The following is a 23,593-nucleotide window of genomic DNA, read 5'->3' on the forward strand; positions in this document are numbered from 1 at the left end:
TGCACGATCAGCTGCCGGGTGAGATCATCAGTTACCTTAACCCAGTTTAAGATCCACGATGGCCCCCAACGTGACGCCGCAGCCGGAGAGGGCGCCATGAGCCCATCTGCCCTCGCTGAGCCCTACGGAATGGGCGGACGGCCCTAATGGCAGTGAAGGCACGGGCCCGCAGCCGGGCCCTGTTCCTGAGCATCGCCATGGCGATCTGATCGGGCCAGCCGGAATAGCTTCGGCTCCAAGAAACAGCCGTAGATATAGGCCTCGAGAGCAGGCGTCTTTGCTTGAAACGCTCAGCAGTCTCTGTCTGTCTCTGTCTCTGTCTCTGTCTCTCGGACCAGCACCGTCGTCAGCCGTCGCCCTTGTCTCTTGGCTAGATCTAACCAATCTACATCCACAATCTACATCCACAATCCACTTCCGACCTTGCAATGGGCGACTACGGAATCAAGACCTTTGTTGAGGCCAGCGGAGCTCGACTGCCCGTCGGGTTCAAGGGAAGTTCCTCCTTCTTCCCCCTGTTGACTGACGGTGTGCTTGTAGATGACGAGCAAGCGGGCGGCGTCTCCGTCCACGACGGGATGGACCAGGCCTGCGTTGCCCTGGAGCTGGGGGCCGAGGTCGCCGGCGCGGGCCTGGCGGACCTCTGCGGGCGCCACGGACTGTCGACGCTCAGCGTGTTGAACGTCGCGTGGGCGCTGGTGCTGGCTGCGTACGCCGACACCGAGCAGGTCACCGTGCTGAGTGTCCATCGTGTGGCCGGCGAGGCCCGCGTGGGCTTCTACGAGACCGAGCTCGACGGCGGCCGCACCGTGCTGCAGGCTCTCGAGGAGGCCGAGCAGCGGCTGCGCGCCAGCTCCATGGAGGTCCCGGCGGCGACGACCGTGGCCGAGCTGCAGACCTGGACGGGCCGGGATGGCCATCCAGTGTTCAACAGCGTGGTGTTGCTCTCCGACGGCGATGTCCGGGCTGAGGTGAGCCCTGTTTAGGGTTACTAACCCTAGGGTGTAGGGTTATTTAACCCTAACCCTAACCCAACCCTAGGGTTACATAAACCAACCCCAACCCTAACACAGCCCCAACCAACCCTAGGGTTACATAACCCTAATACCCTACCCTACCCACTTGCTAACCACTCTACTGTAGACCGGCGATTACATCGCCATTCAGGCCCGGAAGAAGGACGACGGGCCCATCGCCATTTCCTTGCAGGCCCCCTCCCACCTGCTCCCCGCCGGACAGGTCAAGCACTGCGCAGCGACCCTGAGCCACGTCCTCGGGGAGATTGTGCAGCATCCCGACCTCCCCGTCGCCGAGGTGAGTATGATGAGCCCCCAGGGGCTGCAGCAGATTGCCCGCTGGAACGCGGAGGCGCCTGCCGTGGTCTCGCGCTGTCTCCATCATCTCGTCGACGAGACGGCCCAGGCCCGGCCCGACGCCCTCGCCATCGACGGCCAGGACGGCCGGATGACCTACGCCGAGCTGCAGGCGTATACAGACGCGCTGGCGCACCGGCTGGCGCAGCTCGGGGTCGGCCCCGAGGTGGCCGTGCCTCTGTTCTTTGAGAAATCCCAATGGGCGATTGTCGCCATGATCGGCGTCGTCAAGGCCGGCGGCGCCATTGTCAACCTGGACGCCAAGCAGCCCAAGCCGCGGCTCCAGGGGCTGCTCGACCAGCTGCAGCCCCCGCTGGTGCTGACCTCGACCCAGCTCTCCGGGCTCTGGGGCGCCGACGAGGTCCCCACGGTGGTCGTCTCCCGGGACACCCTCGCCCATCTCCCGGTGCCCGACGCCGCCGTGGCCTCGCCGGTGACCCCCCGGAACACGCTCTACATCATCTTCACCTCGGGCAGTACCGGCACCCCCAAGGGCTGCGTCGTCGAGCACGAGTCCTTCCTGACGGCCGCCGCGCAGCATGTGCAGGCCGGCAACATCATCCCCTCCAGCCGGGTGCTGCAGATGACGCCGTACACCTTCGACGTCAGCATGCTGGAGATCTTCACCACGCTCACGACGGGCGCCTGTATCTGCTTCCCCGGCGACGACGAGGCGGCCCGCGGCATCGCCCACATCATCAACCACCTGCAGATCTCCTGGACCTTCATGACGCCGTCGCTGGTGCGGCTGATCGACCCGGCCACGGTGCCGACCTTGAAGACGCTCGCCCTGGGAGGCGAAGCCCTGGGGCGCATCGACGTCAAGACCTGGGCCGACAAGCTGCATTTGATCAACGGTTTTTCTCTCTTCCTTCTTTCTCTCTTCCTTCTTCTCATCATCTCCGATACACTGTCTAACTAGATAGGCTACGGACCGAGTGAATGCTCCGTCGCGGCCACCGTCAACCAGCGGCTGACGCTCAGCTCGGATCCCGCCAACATCGGCGTCGGATACGGCGCTCTGTGCTGGGTGGTGCACCCCGACGACCACCACCGCCTGGTGCCCATCGGCGCCGTCGGCGAGCTGGTCATCCAGGGCCCCATCGTCGCCCGGGGCTATCTCAACGAGCCGGGCAAGACGGCCGCCGTCTTCCTCGACGAGGTCCCGGAGTTTGCCCGGCTGCTGCCCGCGCCGCCGCCGGCGTTCCGCCTGTACAAGACGGGCGATCTGGTGCGCCAGAACAGCGACGGCACCATCAACTTCCTGGGCCGCAAGGACCGCCAGGTGAAGCTCAACGGCCAGCGCATCGAGCTGGGCGAGATCGAGCAGCGCCTGTCGGTCGACGAGCAGGTGCGCCATGCCATGGTGCTGCTCCCCAAACAGGGCCCCTGCAAGGGCCGCCTGGTCGCCGCCCTGTCGCTGCACGCCTTCCCCTACGCCGGGGAGCGCGACGCCCACGTCCACCTGCTGGCGGACGGGGACTCCGGGCGTGCCCGCGAGGGTCTCCCGGGCATCGCGGCGCGCCTGGCCACCCAGCTGCCGGCGTACATGATGCCCACCTTCTGGGTGGTGCTGGCGGCGCTCCCCTTCACAACCTCCGGTAAGGTCCACGGCACCGCCATGGCCCAGTGGCTGCACGAGATGTCCGAGGAGACGTACAGCCAGATCGCCGACGGTGAGGACAGTGCACAACAGCCCGCCGCCCTGTCCAGCGAGGTCGAGTTCCAGATGCAGCAGATCTGGGCGGACGAGCTGGGCATCCCCGTCGCCGAGCTCAGGGTCCACCGCTCCTTCATCGCCCTCGGCGGCGACTCCATCGCCGCCATGAAGGTCGTCGCGCGCTGTCGCCAGCTGCAGCTCGCCGTCTCCGTGCCGGATATCCTCCGCGCGCAAAACCTCATCGACCTGGCCGCGCGCGCCGTCCGAGTCTCCTCCGGGGGCCAGTCGCCGTCGTCCGCGGCGGACAGGGCCACGCCTGCCGAGCGCATCGCCGCCTCCCTCGACCAGTCGCTCCTGGAGGCGGCCGGTCTGGCCAGCCGCGACCAGGTGGAGGATGTCTACGGCTGCTCGCCCATGCAGGACGGCATCCTGCTCAGCCAGATCAAGTTCCCCGGCACGTACGAGATCAGCCAGATCCTCCGTGTGCAGTCGACCCGCGATGCGGCCACCACCGTCGCGCGCCTGCAAACCGCCTGGCAGGCCGTCATGGACCGCCACCAGGTGCTGCGCACGATCTTCGCCGTCGACCTCACGGGCCAGTTCCGTCAGGTCGTGCTGAAGCAGGCCGTCGCCCTGATCCAGACGTGCGAGTGCCTGGACGACGAACAGGCCGTGGTTCACTTCCTCAAGCAGCTGCCTGCCCCCAAGTACCAGCCGTCGCAGCCCCAGCACCGATTGACCGTCTGCCGCGCCGCCGGCGACGCCGTCTACATCAAGGTCGAGATTAGCCACGCCCTCGTCGACGGAGGTTCCACGGAAGTTATCCTGCACGAACTGTCGGCGGCGTTTGACGGTGCCGAGGGCCTTGCGGCGCCCGCCGCCGCGCGGTTCAGCGACTATATCGAGCATGTCTCCGCGGCCGAGGCCGGCGGCGACTCGATGCGCCATTGGACATCGTATCTGGCCGGCGTGCAGCCGTCGATTGTGCCCATGTATCCTCCGGCGGAGGGCAATGTCGCCCGGGAGATCCGCTCGGTGGCCGTTCCCTTTACGCAGATCCCGGCGCTGACGCAGTTCTGCGAGGACCACGGCGTCACCGTCGCCAACGTGCTGCAGACGGCGTGGGCGCTGGTTCTGCGTGCGTACACGGGCGCCGACGACGTGTGCTTCGGCTACGTTGCTGCAGGGCGCGATGTGCCCGTCGCGGGCATCGAGCACGCCGTGGGCGCCTTTATCAACATGCTGGTGTGCCGGGTGCGTCTGGACCAGCAACAGGCCGTCCTGGGCGCCGTCGAGGCCATGCAGAACGAGTATTTCGATGCCCTGCCTTATCAGCACACCTCGCTGGCCCAGATCCAGCACGGCCTGAACCTGTCGGGCATGCCCTTGTTCAACAGCATCATCTCCGTGCAAAAGGACGTCTCCGACCAGCCGTATGGCGAGTCTCTTTCTTTCCGGCCTCTTACCGAGGACGACCCAACGGATGTAAGTTAGACCTGATATCGTGTCCTCCCAATTCCAGGGAAGAGTTGCTGATTTATAGTTCGACCTCGCCGTCGCCATTCACGTCTTGAGAGACCATGTAAAAATCTCCATCGGCTACTGGTCTTCCCTGCTGTCCGACGGCGATGCCGCCAACCTGGCGAATACCTTCAGCGGCGCCATCTCCGGCATCCTCGCCAGCGCGCAGTCTCCCGCCGCATCCATCGATCTCTTCACCGAGCAAGACCGCGCCCGGATCTTTGCCTGGAACAAGGAAGAGCCTGCCGAGGCTCCCGGCGTTGTCCACGACTACTTCTACGCCCAGGTCGACAGGCAGCCCAACGCGCCGGCCGTCTGTGCCTGGGACGGAGGATACACGTACGCCGAGCTGGACTATCTGTCGGAGAAGCTGGCGCACCACCTGGCCCGGCTGGGAGCAGGCCCCGAAGTGCTCATTCCGCATTGCTTCGACAAGTCGAAGCTGGCGACGGTCGTCATGGTCGCCATCATGAAGTCCGGCAGCGCCGGCGTGGGACTGAGCTCTGCGCATCCCGCGTCTCGCCTGCAGGACATCATCGAGAACTGTGCCGCGCACATTGCCGTCGTGGCAACGAAGAATGCGGCCCTGTTAAGCGGCATGCCCGGGATGGAGCATATTGTCGTCGTCGACGAGGCCTTCCTGGACGGCCTCCCGGCCCCGGACCGCAGCGTGGCCCTGCCCCAGGCACAGCCCTGCAACCCGGCGTTTGTCTCGTTCACCTCCGGGAGTACCGGCAAGCCCAAGGGGATCGTGCTGGAGCACCGCTCCCTCATCACCAGCATCCTCGCCCACGGCACGGAATGGGGCATCGACCAGTCGGCGCGGGTGCTGCAGTTCTCGGCGTACGCCTTTGACGCCAGCGTGTCCGACACCTTCACCACGCTGGTCGGCGGCGGCACGATCTGCATCCCCGACGAAAAGGACCGCGTCGACGACCTGGCGGGCGCCATCAACCGGCTGGGCGTCAACTGGGCGTTCCTGACCCCGCGCGTGCTCGGCCTGCTGTCGCCGGCGCTCGTGCCCACCCTCAAGACGGTCGTCCTCGGCGGCGAGGCCATCTCGCGCGAGGACATCGCCCCCTGGACCGAGGCCATCTCCCTCCGCATCGTGTACGGGCCAACCGAGTGCACCATCTACAGCATGGGCACCGATCCGCTCACCAGGGACAGCGATCCGGCCTCGCTGGGCCACGCCGTCGGCACCCGGCTGTGGGTGACGGACCCGGACAACAGCGACAAGCTCATGCCCGTGGGCTGTGTCGGCGAGCTCCTCATCGAAGGCCCGCTGGTCACTCGTGGGTATCTCAATGCGCCAGACAAGACCAAGGCAGCCTACCTGGAGGACGGCACCGCCTGGCTGCCCGGGCCGCCTCGCCGCTTCTACAAGACCAGCGACCTGGTGCGGTACTATCCCGACGGCCAGCTGCGCTTCATCGGCCGCAAGGACACGCAGATCAAGGTGCGTGGGCAGCGAGTCGAGCTGGGCGAGATTGAACACGCCATCCTCGAGAACCTGCCCGGCGCAGTGCACATCACCGTCGACTCGGTCGTCTTCCCGCCCCAGACGCTCGTCGCTTTTCTATACATGGGGGGAGACGAGCAGCAGCAGTCGGAGCTGTTCACTCCGCTAACCTCCGAGACCACCGCGCAGCTGCGGGCGCTCGAGAAGACGCTGTCCAAGCTGCTGCCGGTCTACATGGTGCCCAGCCTGTTTGTTCCCATCTCGCACATCCCCATGACCATCTCCGGCAAGGTCGACCGCATTGCCCTCCGCCGTGCGGCCGTCGCCCTGTCGCCCGAGCAAAAGGAGATGTATGCCCTGCAAGGGGGCCAGGAGAGGGCCGCGCCGCAAACTCCGAACGAGGAGCGGCTGCGGAACTTGTGGGCGGCGGTCCTGGGCAAGGAGCCCGGCTCCGTGGGGCGCAGCGACAGCTTCTTCCGCCTGGGCGGAGACTCCATCGGCGCCATGAAGCTGGTGGCGGCGGCGCGCGCCGCGGGGTTTGTGCTCAGCGTCGCCAATATCTTCCGGTACCCGGAACTGTCGGACATGGCGGAACATGTCGAGGTTGCTGCCTCCGAGCAGCAAGAGTACACGCCCTTCTCGCTGCTCGAGGCCGAGCAGACCGAAGCCGTCTTCCTGGAGGACGCTGCCCGGCAGTGTGCTATCCCCCGCGAGGTCATCCAGGACGTCTATCCCGCCACGCCTCTGCAGGAGGGTGTCTTCCTCATGTCGACCACCCACCAGGGCGCGTACGTCGCCCCGACGGCCTTCCGCCTGCCCGCCGGCGCCGTGGATGTTGCACGCTTCCAGGAGACCTGGCAGGCTCTTGTCGACGCCCACGCCATCCTCCGCACCCGCCTGGTGACTGTCGACTCGGCGGTCTACCAGGTGGTTCTGTCGAAGGAGGCTTCGCAGATCGAATGGGAGCGGGCAGATTGTCTTGATGCATATCTCCAGGGCATCCAGGCGCTGCCGGTCACCGCTGGGGCGCCGTTGACTCGCTACGCTGTTATTCCGGACGGGGAGGACACTATCTTTGTGTGGACTGCCCACCACGCCGTGTTTGATGGCTGGATGGTGCGGATGTTGTTCCAACAGCTGCAGGAGCGGTACGCCGGGGCTGAAGCCCAGATTGAAGCCCAGGGGCTGGCCCAGGGGCTGCCCTCCGTGGCCTACGCCCAGTTTGTGCAGTTCCTCCAGCAGACCGACGCCGACGCCTCCAGCGCCTTCTGGGCGTCTGTCGTGCCCGCCGACGAGCTCCCGGCGGCCTTCCCACGGCTGCCGTCGGCCACACACCAGCCCACGGCCAACCAGACGTGCCGACGCAGCATCGCGACCACCGCCGTCGACCCGGGATCCAATCTCACCATGTCTATCCTGCTGCGCGCGGCGTGGGCCATCGTGCTCGCCCGCTACACGGACGCCGAGGACATCGTGTACGGCCTGACCCTGTCCGGACGTGATGTCGCCGTCGCGGGCATCGAGGACATTGTCGGGCCTACCATCACGACGGTGCCGATGAACGTGCATCTGGAAGCCGAGACGCTGGTCGAGACCTTCCTGCAGAGCCAGCAGGAGCGCAACGTCGAGATGATGAACCACCAGCACGCCGGTCTGCAGGCGATCCGGCGCATCAGTCCTGCTGCATCGGCTGCCACCGAATTCACCAACCTGTTCGTTGTGCAGCCCGCCGAGACCGCCGACGAGGAGGCCCAGAGCGGCGCCCTCTCGCAGCTGGAGAGGCTTCCTACCGACATGAGCCGCTTCGACCCCTACGCCCTGATGGTCGAGTGTACGCTGGGAGTCGACGGCGGCGTGCAGGTGGAAGCCCGCTTCGACGAGGCTGTACTGTCCATGGACCAGACCGAACGTCTGCTCGGCCACTTTGAACACGTTCTGAAGCAGCTGAGCCGCCCAGCTGCTGGTCTCCGGCTGTGCGATCTCGACATGTTCAGCCCCGAGGACGCCCGGCAGGTCTGGGAATGGAACGCCGTCCCGGCCACGACGGAGAACGTGTGTGTGCACGACCAGATCGCCGGGCAGGCCCAGCGCCAGCCCGACCACGTCGCCATCGACGCCTGGGATGGGTCCGTCACGTATCGCGAGCTCGACGAGCTGTCGTCCCGCCTGGCACACTGGCTGGCGACCACCCATCCCTCCATCCACCCGGAGTCGCTGGTGCCCCTGTGCTTCGACAAGTCCCTGTGGACGATCGTCACCATGCTGGCCGTCGTCAAGGCCGGCGGCGGTGTCGTGATGCTCAACCCGGAGCACCCCATTGCGCGTCTCGAGTCGCTCATCGCCGATACAACCTCCCCCGTGGTGCTGGCGTCGCCGGAACGCGCCGGTCTCTTTGCCTCCACCGCCACCACGGTGGTGATCATCACCGAAGAGCTCGTCCGCAGCCTTCCCGCGGAACCGTCTCTCGCGCAGTCTCTTCCCCCCGTGTTGCCGACCAACCCGGTGTTTGTGATCTTCACCTCGGGCAGTACGGGCAAGCCCAAGGGCATCATCGTGCAGCACAACTGTGTCAGCACGGTGGCGATCCAGCACGGCGAAGGACTGGGCTTCACCAGCACGCCCGGAGCCCTGCGGGTGCTGCAGTTTGCCTCGTTCAGTTTCGACGTGAGCATGGGGGAGGTGTTTCTCACGCTCACCAAGGGCGGCACGCTGTGCATCCCCAACGAGTACGACCGCATCAACAACCTGGCGGCGACGATCAACCGCATGAACATCACCTGGACCTTCATGGCGCCCACCGTGGCAGCCCTGCTGGAGCCGCGCGAGGTGCCCAACCTGCAGACGCTGGTGCTCGGAGGTGAAGCCGTGTCGCAGAGCCTGGTCGACCAGTGGGCCAGCCACGTCCATCTGGTCGACTCGTACGGGCCGGCTGAATGCACCATCTGGGCCTCGCACGCCATCCCCGGCGCCAGCGTGTCGCCGTCCAACATCGGCCGCGGCGCCGGCTGTCGCTACTGGGTGGTGGACATGCACGATCACAACCGCCTCGCGCCCGTCGGATGTGTCGGAGAACTGCTCATCGAGGGCCCCAACGTCTCCCGCGGCTATCTCAACGAGCCCGAGAAGACCGCCGCGGCGTTTATCGAGAGCCCGGGGTTTATGCAGGACAGCAATGACGGCCCCCGATACAAGTTCTACCGCACCGGCGATCTGGTCCGGTACAACGCGGACGGCAGCCTCAACATCGCCGGCCGCAAGGACGGGCAGGTCAAGTTCCACGGGCAGCGCATCGAGCTGGGCGAGATCGAGTTCCATCTCCGCGACCGCGCGGCCATCGAGGCCGGCATGGTGACCCTGGCCAAGACGGGCCTGTGCAAGGGCAAGCTGGTGGCCGCCGTGGCCCTGTCGGCGTTAAACCCCGAGGCACTCGAGGGCGAGCGCGTCGAGCTCATTGACGACCGCCCGGAGGTTAAGCTCCGCGCCCAGACGCTGCTGGCGCAGGTGCAGGAGGAGATGCGCGACAAGCTGCCGGCGTACATGGTGCCGACGATCTGGATTGTGCTGTCGTCGATCCCGCTGACGGCCTCACGGAAGATCAACCGCGTGCCCATCTCCCGCTGGGTGGCCAACATGTCCGAGGAGACGTACCGGAGGGTGGTGGACATCGCGACGGCCAGCAGCGCACACAATGCGCCGGCGACAGCGCTCGAGAAGACGCTGGCGCAGGTCTGGAGCCACGTCCTCAACATGCCCGAGCAGTCGATCGGCCTCAACCGCTCGTTCCTCAGTCTCGGCGGTGACTCCATCACCGCCATGCAGGTTGTCTCGCGCTGCCGGGCGCTGGACATCCAGCTGGGCGTGCAGGATATCCTGCAGCCCAAGTCGCTGGCGGGAGTTGTCGCCCGCGCCCAGGCGCAGGCGCAGTCGGTCGTCGCCCGCGAGGAGGTCTACGACGTCTCCTTTGCGCTGTCGCCCATCCAGCAGATCTACTTTGAGGACGTGGTGCGCATGCCGCAGCAGCATCACTATAACCAGAGCGTCCTGTTGCGTCTGGCGCGCCCGGTGTCCTCGGCGGCGCTCTCGGCGGCCATCCAGCACATCGTCGCCAGCCACGCCATGCTGCGCGCGAGATTCACCCAGAACGCCGATGGTGAATGGACGCAGCTGGTGAGAGGCCCTGGGAGAGTGTCTACCGAGGTCGCCTTTCACACCGTCAGCCGCGAGGAGATGCTGGACATTGTCAACGCCGCCCAGCGCAGTCTCGACATCGAACACGGCCGTGTCTTTGCGGTCGACCATTTCACCGTGCAAGACAGCCAGCTGGTCTCGCTCATTGCGCACCATCTGGTCATCGACGCCGTCTCGTGGCACATCATCGTCGGCCAGCTCGAGCAGCTGCTCTCTAACCCTAACCCTAATCCTCAACGTCAGTCCCGAATGTCCTTCCAGAGCTGGGTCCAGGAACAGCGTCAGTATGCCGAGCGACTGGAAGCTTCCACAGCTCAAGCCCTGCCCGCCGCCAACATGGAATACTGGGGACTGGAGCAGCTGCCGACATGGGAGGATGGCGAAGAAGTCCGCTTCACCCTCGATACAAAGACGACTTCCCAGCTGCTGACGACGGCCAACAACCCCCTGCGCTCGGAGCCTGTCGACCTGCTGCTGGCAGCGATCCAGCAGTCCTTCTCCGAGTGCTTCCCGGACCGCGCGATGCCCGCCATCTTCAGCGAGGGCCACGGCCGCGAGCCCTGGGAGGCCTCGATCGAGCTCTCCGACACGGTGGGCTGGTTCACCACCTTCTACCCGGTGGTCAACCGCCACGTCCGCAAGAACGAGAGCGTCAAGGAGACCATCAAGCGCACCAAGGACGCCCGTCGTGCCTTTGATGACAACGGCTTCTCGGACTTTACCCGGCGGCACTTTGCCCGCGCCGAGGGCTCGCGCAACGCCGCCATGGAGATCTGCTTCAACTATCTCGGCCAGGCGCAGCACACGGAACGCGCCGACGCCCTGCTGCAGGAAGAAGCGCTGCAGGAGGGAGAGGAGATGGCCAACATCGGCGACGCCATGGGCCGGCTGGCGGTGTTTGACATCTCCGCCGCCGTCTCGCACGGCCGCCTCGCCGTCTCGTTCCTCTTCAACCGTAACATCCGCCATCGCGAGCAGGTCCGCCGCTGGGCGCAGCGCTGCGAAGCCGTCATCCACTCGGCCGTCGTCGAGCTCGTCGCCGCCAGCACCACCGGCGCCGTTGAGCACTCGCTCAGCGACTTCCCGCTCATGCAGATCGACTACACCGACATCTCCAAGCTGACCAACACGGTTCTGCCGGGCATCGGGCTCACCTCCGAGGCCATCGAGGATCTCTACCCATGCTCCCCCATCCAGGAGGGCATTCTCATCAGCCAGGACCGCGAGCCCGGCACCTACGAGGTCCGCCAGCTGTTCGAGGTGGTCTCGCGCCCCGACCAGGCCGCCGTGGACGTCCAGCGGCTGCTCCAGGCCTGGCAGCGCACCGTCGATCGCCACGCCCTGCTCCGCACGGTGTTTATCAAGTCTCTCACGGGCACCGGCGCCTACGACCAGCTCCTGCTACACTCCCACCAGCCACACGTCCAGCGTCTGGTCTACGAGGGTGCGCCGGAAGATATCGCGGCGTTTGTCGCCAGCCGTCCGGGGCCTGACTATCGCCAGCCGGTGCCTGCGCATCGCCTCACCATCTGCGAAGCCAAGGATACTCGGAAGGTCTACTGCCAGCTGGAAGTCAGCCATGCCCTGATCGACGGCACCTCGCTGGCGCTCGTCGTGCGCGACTTGGTGGCCGCGTACGAGAACAGCCTGCCCGCCACCGCAGGGCCGCCCTACAGCAACTACATTTCCTACCTGTCGTCGCGATCTGCCTCTGAAGGAGAGTCGATGGCCTACTGGACTACGGCGCTGGCTGGGATGCAGCCCTGCCATTTCCCCGGGCTGCAGCCGGAGTTGCCAGCTGCTGCTGTGGCCACCAAGTTGCAGTCGGTCTATATCGACACCGACGGGCAGCTGCAGCGCTTCTGCGAGGCTCAGAATATCACCATGAGCAATCTGTTCCTGGCGGCGTGGGGGCTCGTTCTGCGAGCATACACGGCCAGCCAGGACGTCTGCTTCGGATACATGGTGTCCGGCCGGGACATTCCCGTCGACAACATCTACGAGGCAGTCGGCCCGTTTATCAATCTCGTCGTGTGCCGTGTCGATGTCCGCGATGAGGTGGTGGTGCGCGATCTGCTGGAGAAGACGCAGGCAGACTATCTCAACTGTCTGCCGCACCAGCACACGTCGCTGGCTTCGATTCAGCACGAACTGGGGAACAATGAGGTCGCTCTGTTCAACACCATCCTCTCGCTACAGAGAGAACCTTCCAAGGGTCCGGCGCCGGAGGTGGAGTTTAAGATTGTCGACCAAGTCGATCCCACCGAGGTGAGCATATTGAAGACAGGTTGAGGATAATGAAGACGTGTGAAGCCATACTGACCCTCTAGTACGACGTCGATCTGAGCATCACCACCGGCGATGCACCTGGCGTGGAGATCGAGATGGCCTACCGTACTGCCATGCTCAACGACAGCCAGGCCGACAGCCTGATGAAGACCTTTACCAGCATCCTGCTGGCGTTGACTACCAGCTGGGAGCAGCCGCTTGCCCAGCTGGATGTCTCTCCCCCGGCAGCCAACGAACAGCTGCGTGAGGCGATCAGCAAGCAGCCTGTGCCAGCGGCCGTCGAGCTGTCAGTATCAGAGCTGATTGAACAGCGAGCCCAGCAGCAGCCTACTGCCGTCGCCGTGCAGTCTGTCGACGGCCAGGTCTCGCTCACCTACAGCGAGCTGGATCGCAGCGCAAAGGCCCTCGCCGCACATCTTCACGGACTGGGCGTCACCGCCGGCGACCTGGTGCCTCTCGGCTTCACACGCTCTCCTTGGGCTCTGGTAGCCATGCTGGCTGTGCTCCGGGTGGGTGCTGTGTATGTGCATGTTGAGTCGAGTATCGCTGCAACCCTACCCCCAACCCTAAACCCTAGGGTTATGCTGTGCGACAATGCCTCCGACATATCCGCCATGACAGAGGTCATTGTTGATGCAGAGATGATCGAACAGCTGCCCATTCCGTCCTCTGAACTCGTCTATCCATCCTCCACAGCCACGGCCGTCGCAGTGCCCGACGGAGACGACTGGGCGCTGCTCGCCCACCGCAGCATCAGCACCGTCGCCTCCCAGCTGGCCCCCATCGCCGGCCTGGGCTGCAATGCCCGGGTGCTTCAGTTCAGCAACCCGGCTACATCTCCCTTCCACCTGGTGGAAACGCTCTATTCCCTGGTGAATGGTGCTACGGTGGTCATTCCGACTGCCTCCGCCAGCTTCGTTGATGCTGTGCACGACTCCCGAGCCACCTGGGCCGTGATCCCCCCCTCGCTCGCCGCTCTGGTCAGCCCGGCCAGCGTGCCCTCCCTGCAGACCCTGGTGGTCGCCGGCGAGGAGCTGGGACCATCGGTGCTCGCCCAGTGGCGCGACATCACTCTCGTCCACCCGTACGGACTCATCGACTCCTCCGTCTGGCAGTCCGTCTCCAGCGCCCCCGCCGGCATCGAGACCCTCCAGCGGAGGCTTCCGCAGGACTCCCCGGCCCCCTCGCGGACCTGGATCAGCAGTCCGTTCAGCGCCGCGTCGCTGGCACTCGCCGACTGTGTGGGAGCCGTGCTGGTGGACGGTCCGATCGTGCCGCAGGGCTATCTCAGCGGCCGTCGCGAACGGTTCATTGAGAGGACCGCCTGGCTGCCAGACTCATGTCTGTATCGCACCGGAGATTACGGAAGATGGGGCGCAGAGACACAGGGTCCGTCGTATATTGTCCGCCCGACGCAGATCGTCAACAACCAGTCCGTTGACCTGGCCACCATGGAGGAGCACATACAGTCTTTGCTGCCCACCACGCAACATGCAGTGCTGGTGGTAGTTCCTCAGGAGTCTTCGGAATGCATCGCCATGTTCCAGATCGACCGCAGCCAGGAACTGAGCCAGTCTCCGGCGTTGTTGTCGATGTCTGACGCCCTGCAGCAGCGGTTCACGGCCATCAAGGAGTCCCTCCGCAGCGAGGGCGCCGAGTCCGTGCTGCCGGCACTGTTCTTCCCCGTCAATGGTCTGCCATTGACCGCAGACTACAAGCTCGATCGGGCGGCGCTGCAGTCACTTGTGGCGAGTGTATCAGACTCGGAGATGAAGCCATACAGGCTCATCGCAGCGGGAACGACAAAGACCACCAACACCGGCGGCTCCGACCTCACCGCCAGCGAGAAGCTGCTCGCCAATCTCTGGATGGAGGCTCTGGAAGTTGCCCCAGGCACCAGTCTCTCTGCTACCGACAGCTTCTTCCGGCTCGGAGGTGACTCCATTGTGGCGATGCGGCTCGTTGCCGCCGCCCGCAACCAAGGCCTGGCGCTGACGATCAAGACCGTCTTCCAGCAGCCGGTGCTATCCGACATGGCCAAAGAACTGCGTTTGCTCTCCGCTGAAGAGGAGCGACAGCTAGACCCCTTCTCCCTGCTTCCCCCGGAGCTGGATCTCGACCAGCTCGTCGCGGAGGCGGCGCAGCAGTGCGGCATCGAGCCCACCACCATCGAGGACATGTATCCCTGCACCCCCTTGCAGGAGGGTCTGATGGCGTTGACCATGGGCAGCACCCAGGCGAACCAAGGCCTTGCCTATGTGATGCAGGAGACCTTCTCGCTGCCGGACTCGATCGACGTGCCGCGCTTCAAGGCCGCGTGGGAGGCAGTCATCGCCCGCAGCAGTATCCTCCGCACCCGCATCATCACCACCTCCGAGGGCGCCTTCCAGGTGCTGCTGCAGGCTCCGCCGCCCAACACCGTTCCCTGGGTGTCTGGCGACAGCCTGGATGCCTTCCTGGCGCAGGATGCGATGCGCTCCATGACGTACGGCCATCCCCTGGCCCGCTACGCCGTCGTGGGCCAGCCAGGCCAGCAGCAATACTTCATCTGGACTGCCCACCACGCCGTGTACGACGGCCTCACGCTGCCAGGGCTCGCCCAGCAGGTCTCCGCAGAGTACCGCAAGGAGATTGCGCTGCCGGAGGTGCCCTACAACCGGTTCATCAACCACATCCAGCGCATCAGTCCTGCGATGGCGACCGAGTTCTGGCTGGGGCAGTGCGCCGTGCCGGCCACCAACTTCCCCGTGCTGCCGCCAAACACCAGCCAGCAGCCTGCCCCGGACCGCATCCAGAAGCGCTCGCTGCCGCTGACTCGGGTCCCGTCGGACGTTACGCTGTCGACGGTGCTGCGGGCGGCGTGGGCGGTGGTGCTGTCGGACCTTAGCGAGTCGGACAACGTCAACTTCGGCCTCACGCTGTCTGGCCGCAACGCCGCCCTCGCCGGCATCAACCAGGTGCTGGGGCCGACCATCGCCACCGTTCCGCTGCGGGTGCAGGTGCGCGGACACAAGTCGCCAGCAGACTTCCTCCGCGCGGTGCACCAGCAGGCCATCGACATGATCCCTTTTGAACACACGGGGCTGCAGAACATCCGGCGCATGGGCGGCGAGGAACAGGGGCGCCAGGCCGTCGAGTTCCAGAACTTGCTCATCATCCAACCCGGGTCGTCGCCCAACTCCGACGGTGAAGCCGACGACTCCTTCCTGGGCTTGACGCCTGTCCTGGTGGGCACCCCGCCGGCGGCGGATCCATACCCGCTGTCGATGGAATGCTCGCTGTTCGACAACCGCGTGGAGATCAAGGCGCAGTTCGACAGCCGCTTCATCGCCGACGACGAGATGGCGCGCATCCTCAAGAGCTACGCGCGCGCCATCGAGCGTCTCAACGCGGTGCAGATCACCGCCGCCAGAGACACCGCCGAGGACGTCGACAAGACGCCCGAGAACATGGACGAGACCATCAGCGCCGAGGACCTGCAGCAGATCCTGGCGTGGAACGCGGACCGGCCGGCGTTTGTCGACTCATGCGTGCATGAGCAGTTCGAGGAACAGGTCCGGCTGCGACCCGACGCCCTGGCGATCTCATCGTTTGACGTCGAGCTCACGTACCGCGAGCTCAACGAGCTGGCGAACCGGCTGGCGATGGTGCTGATCGAGCGCGGCGTGCAGCCGGAGATGCATATCCCGCTGGTGTTCCACAAGTGCTCGTGGACGATCGTGGCCCTGCTGGCCGTGATGAAGGCGGGAGGCGCATCCTGCATGTTCAACCCGGAGCATCCCAAGGACCGGATCCAGATGCTCATGGACGACCTCCAGGCGCAGCTGGTGCTGTGTGACCAAAAGTCGACCGCCAAACTGTCGACGCTGTCGTTGCCTGCCGGCGCCATCCTCCCCGTGGACGCCGCCTATCTCGACTCGCTGCCCACGCCGGAGACGCCTCCGACACACCGCGTCAAGCCCAGCGACGCAGTGTTGGTCGTGTATACCTCCGGCAGCACCGGCAAGCCCAAGGGCAGCATCCTGGAACACCGCTCGCTGGTGACGGGCCTGCTGGCGCACAGCGCGGCCATGGGGATGGGTCCGGAGACGCGCACATTCCAGTTCTCGGCGTACACGTTCGACGTGTGCTTCGAGGAGATCATCGGCTCGCTGATGCTCGGGGCCTGCGTGTGCGTGCCCAGCGACACGGAGCGCATGAACAGCCTCGGCGAGGCCATGGCCAAGTACCGGGTGACGTGGTCGGAACTTACGACCACCGTCGCCAGTCTCCTGGTGCCCAGCAGCATCCCGACGCTCGAGGTGCTGGCGCTGGGCGGCGAGTCGCTCAGCAAGGAGGTCATCAAGATGTGGGCAGGCTCCGTCAAGCGCATCATCAACACCTACGGCCCCAGCGAGTGCTGTGTCTCCAGCACCTGCAACCTGGACACGGCCACGCTGGGCGATCCCACCAACATCGGCCGCGGACTCGGCTGCAACACCTGGATCGCCGACCCGGACAACATCGACCGGCTGGTGCCCATCGGCGCCCCCGGCGAGCTGCTGATCGAGGGCCCCATTGTCGGCCGCGAGTACCTCAACGAGCCGGTAAAGTCCGCCGCGGCGTTTATCCAACCTCCGGCGTGGTGGCCCTCGCACCTCCCGCCCAGCCGCATCTACCGCACGGGAGATCTCGCCAAGTACAACCCGGACGGCACGATCAAGTTCCTCGGCCGCAAGGACACGCAGGTCAAGCTGCACGGGCAGCGCATCGAGATGGGCGAGATCGAGCACCGCATCCGCAGCGCCTTCCCCGACGCCTCGCACCAGGCGGCCGTCGACGTGCTGACGCCCAAGTCGCGCGGCGGCCTCAAGATCCTGACGGCGTTTATCTGTGAGAGCGACGCCGTCAGCGAGGATACGGACAACTTCCTACTTCCGCTGCACGAGGGCGACCGCCAGGAACGCTTCCTGGACCTGTACGCCCATGTGGTGGCCTCGCTGCCGCGCCATATGGTGCCGCAGCTCTTCATCCCCGTCTCACACATGCCCGTCAACCCGTCGCGCAAGCTGGAGCGCAAGGCCCTGCGCACCGTGGGCAACGGCCTCAGCCCGGAGGTTCTGGGCACGTACGCCCTGACGGCGGTGGCCAAGACGTCGTCGCCGCCCACTACCGCGACGGAGATCGCCCTGGCCGAGATCTGGGCCAAGGTGTTGGGCACCACCAGCGCGACCGTCATCGGCGTCGACGACAACTTCTTCCACCTGGGCGGCGACTCTGTCGCCGCCATGAAGGCCGTCGCAGCGGCCAACAAGATCGGCCTGCCGCTCAGCTTCGCCGACATTGGCGAGTCACCGACCCTCGCCAAGATGTCCGAGGCAGCGGATCGCGCCTCGGAGATGGAGGCCATGGACGACTCTGTCCCCGCGCCGTTTGCCCTGGTGCCCCCCGAGCAGGTCTCGGAGCTGCAGGACCAGGCCACGGCACAGTGCGCCATCCCCTTCGAGGCCATCGAGGACATCTACCCCTGTACGCCATCCCAAGAAGCCCTGATGGCGCTCACGGCGCGCGACGAGACCGCGTACGTCTCGCGCGCCGTCTACCGGCTGCCCATTGACATCGATCTCGACCGCTACCGCCAGGCCTGGGACCTGCTCGCCGAGCGCCAGGCCATCATGCGCACCCGGATCATCCTGCACGACACCCCGGACTCCCTCACCACCCAGTCCTTCCAGGTGGTGGTCAATGAACCCCTGCAGTGGCAGACGGACGACTCCGTGGCCGCGTACCTCGCCACCGACAAGCTCGCGCCCATGGTGCATGGCCAGGCATTGATGCGCTTCGGTATCCTGCCCGCCGGCAGCTGTCCGGAGGACCCGCGGCCGGTGTTTATCCACACGGCGCACCACGCCGTGTACGACGGCTGGAGCGAGTCGTCCATGTTCGCCGAGGCCAAGGCCATCTACCTGCACGGCCTGGACTCCCTGGCCCCCGCCGCCCCCTACAGCCGCTTCATCCGGTACATGGTGGACAGCACCGTCGAGCCCGGGGCGTCGGATGCCTTCTGGCGTGGACAGCTAGACGGCGACCTGCCTGCCCAGTTCCCACCCCCGGGGCTGTCCTCAGCGTCGCAACCTCCGCGGCCCAACCGCACACAGGCCCGGAAGTTCTCCCTGGGCCCGCAAGCCTCCGCCGTGCCGTACAGCACGCCAACCATCCTCAAGGCCGCCTGGGCACTCCTGCTGGGCCGCTACACAACCTCCGAGGACGTCATCTTCGGCCATGTCCTGTCCGGGCGTACGGTTCCCCTCCGGAGCGTGTCGGACATGATGGGCCCGACCATCGCCACAGTGCCCGTTCGAGTCCGGCTAACCTCCGACGAGACCATCGCCGACTTCCTCCGCCGCGTGCAGGAGCAGGGCCAGGCCATGGCGCCGTTTGAGCAGGTCGGACTGCAGAACATCCGACGTCTGCTGCCCGCCGCATCCTCCGACATGGTGGACTTTGGGCATCTGTTCGTCATCCAGCCGACCCTCGACGAGGAGCGAGACAGCGATGACGGCCTCGCCTTGGAGCTCGTCGACAACGCCGACAACTACGAGTTCGAAACGTACCCCCTGCTCGTGGAGTGCGAGCTGGGCGGCACCGCGGAGGTTACCGTCGACGTGCGCTACAACGACGCCATCATCGCACCGGACCAAATGTCGTGGCTGCTGCAGCACTTTGAGAACATCGTGCACCAGCTCTGCCAACTCCCGCTGGCCACCACCCGCATGGGCGATCTGACGCTGAGCGGACCGGAGGATGTCTCCCAGCTGCTTCAGTGGATGGGCCCCCCCGTGGCCCCCGTCTACAGCACCCTACACAAGCTGTTCCAGGCCCAGGTGTGCCGCCATCCAGAGCGTGTCGCCCTGGCGGCCTGGGATGGCGATCTCACCTACGCCGAGCTCGACGGACTCTCGTCGCAGTTCGCCCGGGTCCTCATCAACCTCGATCTGCAGCCGGGCACCGCCGTCGGCGTCATGTTCGACAAGTCCCGCTGGGCGGTGGTCTCCCTGCTCGCCCTGCTCAAGGCCGGCGGCGCCTGTGTCCAGCTGGATCCCAAGCACCCTCCGGCGCGTCTGACGGAGATTGTCGCCGACTCGGGCCTGCACCACGTCCTGGCGATGCGGCCGTACGCCGAGCTGGCCGCGATGCTGCCGCGGGTCGAGCATGTCGTCGTGGTGGATGCCACAAGTGCCGCTCAACTTCCGACGGCGGCTGCGACAACGCCCGCTCCCATCATCGCCGTCGATCCCACCATGCCCGCCTATCTCACCTTCACCTCCGGCAGCACCGGCAAGCCCAAGGTGGTCGTCATCTCGCACCGCGCCATCTGCACGAGTATCGCCTCGTTCAGCCCGGCGCTGCACCTGCAGGCGGACTCGCGGGTGCTGCAGTTCGCCGCCTACACGTTCGACATCAGCTACGGCGAGATCTTTGCGCCTCTCCTGCTCGGGGCAACGGTCTGCATCCTGTCGGAGCACGACCGCCTCAACGACCTGGCGGGCGCCATCCGCCGCCTGGGCGCCACCTGGGCCTGTCTCACGCCCACCGTCGCCGGCCTCATCCAGCCCGCCGAGGTGTGTCCGCAGCTGCAGACGCTGGTGCTCAGCGGCGAGTGTCCCACCGAGGCCAACCTGCAGACCTGGGCCGGCCAGGTCCCGGCCCTGATCAACGCCTACGGCCCCAGCGAGGCCTCGGTGTGGTGCTCCGTGGGCACCTTCCAGCGCCCCGACGACCGCTTCACCAACATCGGCGTGCCCGTTGGGTGTCGCCTGTGGATTGCCGACGCGGACAACCTCAACCGGCTGACGCCGCTGGGCTGTGTCGGCGAGCTGCTCATCGAAGGGCCCATCCTGTTCCAGGGCTACCTCAACAACCGCAACGCCACGACGGCCAGTCTGCTCAGCGGCCTCGCCTGGATGGAGCAGATCCAACCGCTCGAGGACTTCCAGCACGTCTACCGCACCGGCGACCTGGCGCGGTACCTGCCCGGCGGCCAGATCGAGTATCTCGGCCGCGCCGACACGCAGATCAAGATCTACGGCCGGCGCATCGAGGTGCGCGAGATCGAGCACCACATCCGCACGCAGCTGGCGGAGGATGAGTATACGATGGTCGACAGCGTCGCCGTCAACAGCCAGAAGCTGCTCGTCATGTACCTCTACCACGAGTCCGGACCCATCTCCGCCGCCATCGAGCCCGCCGACCTGGTCGTGCCGCTCACGCCGGAGCTGGAACAGTCGCTGCTCAGCCTCCAGGCCTCCCTCCGAAGCCGGCTGCCTCACTACATGGTGCCGTCGCTGTTTGTGCCGCTGCGGCGGATGCCCACCAGCGCCGCGGGCAAGACCGAGCGGCGCACGCTCGCCCGCGTCGTCAACGCCCTGTCGGACGCCCAGCGGCAGACGTACGCCCTGGCCGGGGCCAGCATCGCCAAACGGCCGCTCGTCTCCGCGCTGGAGCACCAGCTCGCCCGGCTGTGGGCCGGCGTGCTCGCCGTCGACGTCGACTCGATCGGCGGCGACGACAACTTCTTCGGCCTCGGCGGCGACTCCATCATCGCCATGAAGGTCGTCAGTCTCGCCCGCGCCGCCCAGCTCGCCCTCCACGTCGCCGACCTCTTCAACCACCCCGTCCTGGCCGACCTCGCCCGCCATGTCTCCGCCCAGGTGCTGCCGCCCACCCCGGGCAGCGCGACACCCCCCGAGAAGGAGAAGACCACCGCCGGCATGCTGGATCTCGCCTTGGCTGCCGCCGTGGCCCCCCAGGTGGGCGTCGGCGCCGGCGCCATCGAGGCGGTCGTGCCCACCACCGACTTCCAGGACCTCGCCCTGGTCGGCCACCTCACCAGCTCGCGGTGGATGCTCAACTGGTTCTACTTTGACGGGCCCGGAGCCCCCGACGTGGCTAACCTCCGCCGGGGCTGCCACGCCCTGGTGCAGCACTTTGACATCCTCCGGACCGTGTTTGCCCAGCACGCCGGCCGCTTCTGGCAGGTCGTGCTGCGCGAGCTGGAGCCTAACTTCCGCGTCGAGACAACCTCCGACGTGGACGCCTTCACCAAGACTCTCTACGCCGACGGGGTTGCCGGGGACTTGCATCTCTCGGAGCCCTACGTGCGGTTTGTGCTTGCCGTCCACCCCGACGGCGTCTCCCACCGGCTGTTGATGCGTCTCTCCCACGCCCAGTACGACGGCGTCTCCCTCCCGACGCTGTGGGAGACCCTCCAGCGGGCCTGCCAGGGTCTGCCGCTGCCCATCACGCCGTCCTTCTCGCACTTCCTCGAGGCCTCCACGCCCGCCGATCCCAACGCCGCGCTCGCCCACTGGCGCCAGCTCCTGGCGGGGGCCCCCGAGACACGCTTCGTGTCCTACTCCAAGCCGGCCCTGCGCGACCCCGCCAACGACGCCGTGCTGCATGTCAGACGCACGCGCATCCCCGTGCACCCGCTCCCCAAGCACGGCATCACGGCGGCCACCGTCGTCAAGGCCGCGTGGGCGGTGCTCCTGGCCCGTCTGGCGGCACACCACGACGTCACCTTTGGCAACACAACGGCCAACCGCAATGCGGCCTCGCTGCCGGGTGTCGACGCCGTCGTCGGCCCCTGTCTCAACGTCGTGCCCGTCCGCGCGCAGCTGCAGCCCGGCCAGACGGTGCTCCAGCTCTTGCTCGCCCTCCAGCAGCAGCAGGTCGCCAACATGCCCTACGAGGCCGTGGGCTTCCGCCAGATCATCACCGAGTGCACCACCTGGCCGCGCTGGACGCACTTTAGCAGCGTCGTCCAGCACCAGAACATCGAGCCTGACCGGTCTATCGCTCTAAGCAACGGCAGCAGCAACGGCAGCGGCGGCGACCCCCCGGCGCTCTACGAGCCGGGCTTCCTGGGCGCGGAGCTCGATCTGACGGACGTATCGCTGCTCTCGACACCAGCAGGCGAGCACTACGTCGATCTGGACCTCGTCACCTCGACGGCCGTGATGCCGGCCCTGGCCAGCGAGCTGCTGATCGATCAGCTGAGCCTGCTGCTGGGCTCGTGGGCCGTGCTGCCCCTCGACCAGACCGTCGCTTACGAAGCCAACCCTTTGTCGCCCGCGCTGCTGCCCTTAGTGCATGCAGCTGTGGTGCAACCAGAGACGGGCACACGGCCGGCTGGGGCTGTCTGCGCGGCGGTGCAGGATGCCTGGCGCGCCGTGCTGCCCTCGTCCATCACCGCGGCAGCCGCCCAGGACGACGACGACGACGAGGGCGACGTGGACTTCTTCCGTGCGGGGGGAGATCTGGTGCAGATGGCCCAGTTGCTGGCCGAGATGCGCCAGAACCACGGCCTGCCACGAGCCGTCCATCTGGAGACGCTGGCGCAGCATTCCTCTCTCCATTCCATGGGGGGATTCCTCTCAAACCATGAGGTGCATTGGAATAGTGTCTAGTTCGATCTGTTTACATTGAGTCTCTTTGCTTCCTCTTTATCCTCGTCTCTACTCTTATTCTTCTCTTTCTTATTCTCACTCTTCTTCGCATTAGCACCGAATCCTGCTGGTTGGGGGCCAAATTGAACAGCCATGAAATTAGCTCTCAAACGGACTATCGGGCTCTGATTTATCCATAGCCATTCTTGCATTCCTTGTATTCAATATCTATTCAATATCTATTCAATATCTATTCAATATCTATCAATATCTATTCAATATCTATCAATATCTATTCAATATCTATCAATTCTGTGTTCAATCTGTATATGCATTTGTACACCCCTCATAGTCTATTAATAGACAGATGTCTAGGCCAAATGGGGACCAGAAACGCAAGGTGATCAAGTTATTCCATAGAGCCCGATTCAGAGGCGTATAAAGCAGTTGTGACTAGTTATACCACTAGCCAGGCAACTATTCTATCAACCACAATCTCCTGGGATCGTCAGGAAATTAGCCTGGCAAACATCCCGGCAAGGATCAACCAAGGAGTGACTAGAGAATTAACGTACGAATCAATCGAGGAGGGCGCAGCCTGATTAGTTGCTTAATGAGGTGCTTAATTACGGCGTATCTGCCTGATTAGCTGCGTTGGTTAGTCGCTTAATTA

General features: G+C 65.5%; 1 protein-coding gene across 1 annotated transcript; it reads left to right on the forward strand.

The window, feature by feature from the left end:
• Window positions 1-55: 55 nt before the first annotated feature.
• ASPZODRAFT_137284 (hypothetical protein) lies at window positions 56-23,139 on the forward strand. Its single transcript, XM_022724269.1, has 5 exons — window positions 56-971; window positions 1,144-2,230; window positions 2,300-4,518; window positions 4,577-12,472; window positions 12,535-23,139. The coding sequence occupies exons 1-5, from the start codon at window positions 429-431 to the stop codon at window positions 22,939-22,941; spliced, it is 22,152 nt and encodes a 7,383-aa protein (XP_022576993.1). The 5' UTR covers window positions 56-428; the 3' UTR covers window positions 22,942-23,139.
• The last annotated feature ends 454 nt before the right edge of the window (window positions 23,140-23,593 follow it).

This window comes from Penicilliopsis zonata (genome assembly GCF_001890105.1).
Source record: "Penicilliopsis zonata CBS 506.65 unplaced genomic scaffold ASPZOscaffold_28, whole genome shotgun sequence".
In the NCBI taxonomy this organism is placed as follows: Eukaryota; Fungi; Ascomycota; class Eurotiomycetes; order Eurotiales; family Aspergillaceae; genus Penicilliopsis; species Penicilliopsis zonata.

Coding starts and splice junctions, on each gene's coding strand:
- ASPZODRAFT_137284 (XM_022724269.1), top strand. CDS start 429: ATGGGCGACTACGGAATCAAGACCTTTGTTGAGGCCAGCGGAGCTCGA. Junction 2,231..2,299: donor CAAGCTGCATTTGATCAACG/GTTTTTCTCTCT, acceptor CTAACTAGATAG/GCTACGGACCGAGTGAATGC. Junction 12,473..12,534: donor ACCAAGTCGATCCCACCGAG/GTGAGCATATTG, acceptor CTGACCCTCTAG/TACGACGTCGATCTGAGCAT.